Source organism: Engraulis encrasicolus, chromosome 24, assembly GCF_034702125.1.
Source record: "Engraulis encrasicolus isolate BLACKSEA-1 chromosome 24, IST_EnEncr_1.0, whole genome shotgun sequence".
NCBI classification, from domain to species: Eukaryota; Metazoa; Chordata; class Actinopteri; order Clupeiformes; family Engraulidae; genus Engraulis; species Engraulis encrasicolus.
The window spans coordinates 18,251,028-18,253,527 of record NC_085880.1 but is presented as its reverse complement, the minus strand read 5'-3'; the positions used below and the strand labels follow the sequence as shown (position 1 = coordinate 18,253,527).

Here is a 2,500-nt window from a genome sequence, read left to right as displayed (position 1 = left end):
CTGATGAAGACCCCGTTGGGTCGAAACGTTGTATGACCTGAATAGACTTTCAAAGCGGAGCCACAGTGTGCGGACTTCTACTATTTTCCATGGACCCCTGGGCCAGGCAACAAGAAAGCAGTACAAAACGATTAAGGGTTTTAGGACAGATGCGAGAGTCTATGCTGTTGAGAAAATTTGACAATACTGTTGTCAAAAGTGAGTTTTTAGCTCACGGAAATGTAGAGACTTGGACTTCAGGGCCCCCTTTGACTCTTGGGGCTCCTGGGCCCTGGGCCTGGGCCCGATAGGCCCGTGCTGTAATCCTAAGTAGCCCCATCTACCACCCTCATGCTCTATTTCCACAGCTGTCAGAGTAGCAGTTTCGCCCAGTGCGGGGTGGGGGGCCTTCTACAGGCCGTGTCATCTCTTTACAGTCATGCTGCAACCATATCATGAAGGGCTGAAAAGACCATGGCACATCTGCCCCCAAAAGAGAGGAGAGCAGAGAAGAGGGGAGGAGATAAGAAGAAAAGAGATAGAGAGAGGTGAGAAAAGGAGAGGAAGAGAGAGGGAGAGAAAGAGAGCGAAACGGGGAGACAATGGGAGAGACGGCGAGAGAGAAGGGAAGAGAGAGAGAGAAAGAGAGAGCGTGTGACAGACAGACAGAAAGACAGAGTGAGAGAGAGAGAGACAGAGAAAGAGAGAGAGAGAGAGAGAGAGAGAGAGAGAGGCAGACAGACAGACAGAGTAAGAGAGACAGAAAGAGAAAGAGTGTGAGAGACAGAGCTAGAGAGGGAGACAGAGCGTATGACAGACAGAGAGAGAGAGAGAGAGAGAGAGAGAGAGAGAGAGAGAGAGAGAGAGCTTGTGATAGACAGAGCTAGAGAGGGAGACAGAGCGTATGACAGACAGAGAGAGAGAGAGAAACAGAGTGAGAGGGAGAGAGAGAGAGAGAGAGCTTGTGATAGACAGAGCTAGAGAGGGCGACAGAGCGTATGACAGACAGAGAGAGAGAGAGAGAGAGAGAGAGAGAGAGAGAGAGAGAGAGAAAGAGAGAAAGAGAGAAAGAGAGAGAGAGAGAGAGAGAGAGAGGTATAGGAGGTTAGAGGGATCTCACCGGCTCTCCTGGGGTGCCTGCTTCTCCGCGAGGGCCTGGCTTACCCTGTCAGTCAGCAGGGGTCAGACACATGAAAGAGCTTGTTAGTCAGAGCGCACCTCAACACACTCACACACACTCACACACACACACACACACACACACACACACACACACACACACACACACATACGTATGACACACACACGCGCACACGCACACACACACACACAAACAGGTGCGCACGCAAAATCACACATACGCATACACACGCACGCACACGCGCACACGTCCACACACACGCATGCACACGTCCACACACACACACACACACACACACACACACACACACACACACACACACACACACACACACACACACACACACACACACACACACAAGAGCACACACAAGAGCACACACACACACACAGGTGTGGACGCATATCACACACACACACACACACCCTGAAGCCCCTTGCCACCTTTACAGACAGCAGCTCAGCTCAGGCTGAGGCTTAGTGGAGGCAGGCAGGAGTGACTGGGGAGGGGAGGCGGGCTCTTGGAACGCACTGCTGTGTGTGTGTGTGTGTGTGTGTGTGTGTGTGTGTGTGTGTGTGTGTGTGTGTGTGTGTGTGTGTGTGTGTGTGTGTGTGTGTGTGTGTGTGTGTGTGTGTGTGTGTGTATCTTTTGATCTATCAGCAGCACACATATTTCAGAACGCACACACACACACACACACACACACACACACACACACACACACACACACACACACACACACACACACACACACACACACACACACACACACACACACACACACACACACACACACACACACACACACACACACACACACACACACACACACACACACACAACACAGCAGGTAGTCAAGAACAAACCCACGACCAAACATAAAACATGGGCCACATTGGTTCTCATGTTTTACATACTCAGATGTCTTGAGCCAAGCGTCAAACACAACACAGTTTTAAAACTTAAGCAGATTAGTACAGTGTGCTTCATGTGTATGGGAGGACAAGGTGGTCATGGGCTATAGGCAGCCTGGCTGCTACCAGAGTGGTATAAAGTAGAAGTATTGGTAACACTTCATTTTAGCGATACATCTATTAGCCCTAATACATACAATGTCCCTGTATAAGTAACGTATAAGGCATGTACAAAGCCAAATCAACCATTTGTTAGGCATGTATTCGCAAATGTCTTGTTCATGCACAATAAGGGATTTATTACCAATTTAACCTTAGTAAGGACCTAGTAGGCCTTAGCGTTTGCTTAGTACATGCCTTACAAGTTACTTACGCAGGCATTAACATTGTATGTATTAGTGCTAATAAATGTATCCCTAAAATAAAGTGTTACCGAAGTATTGTATAAAGGTATAGAGTAGAAGTA

At 48.6% G+C, this 2,500-nt stretch overlaps 1 protein-coding gene across 1 annotated transcript in view; it reads right to left on the bottom strand.

Annotated features, from left to right (window-relative positions):
* LOC134441009 (collagen alpha-1(XIX) chain) overlaps positions 1 to 2,500 on the bottom strand; it is a 283,761-nt gene that overhangs the window by 32,399 nt on the left and 248,862 nt on the right. Inside the window, exon 48 of the mRNA XM_063191198.1 lies at positions 1,100 to 1,144. Coding sequence (XP_063047268.1) covers positions 1,100 to 1,144 — 45 coding nt within the window. The remainder of the gene's footprint in view (positions 1 to 1,099; positions 1,145 to 2,500) is intronic.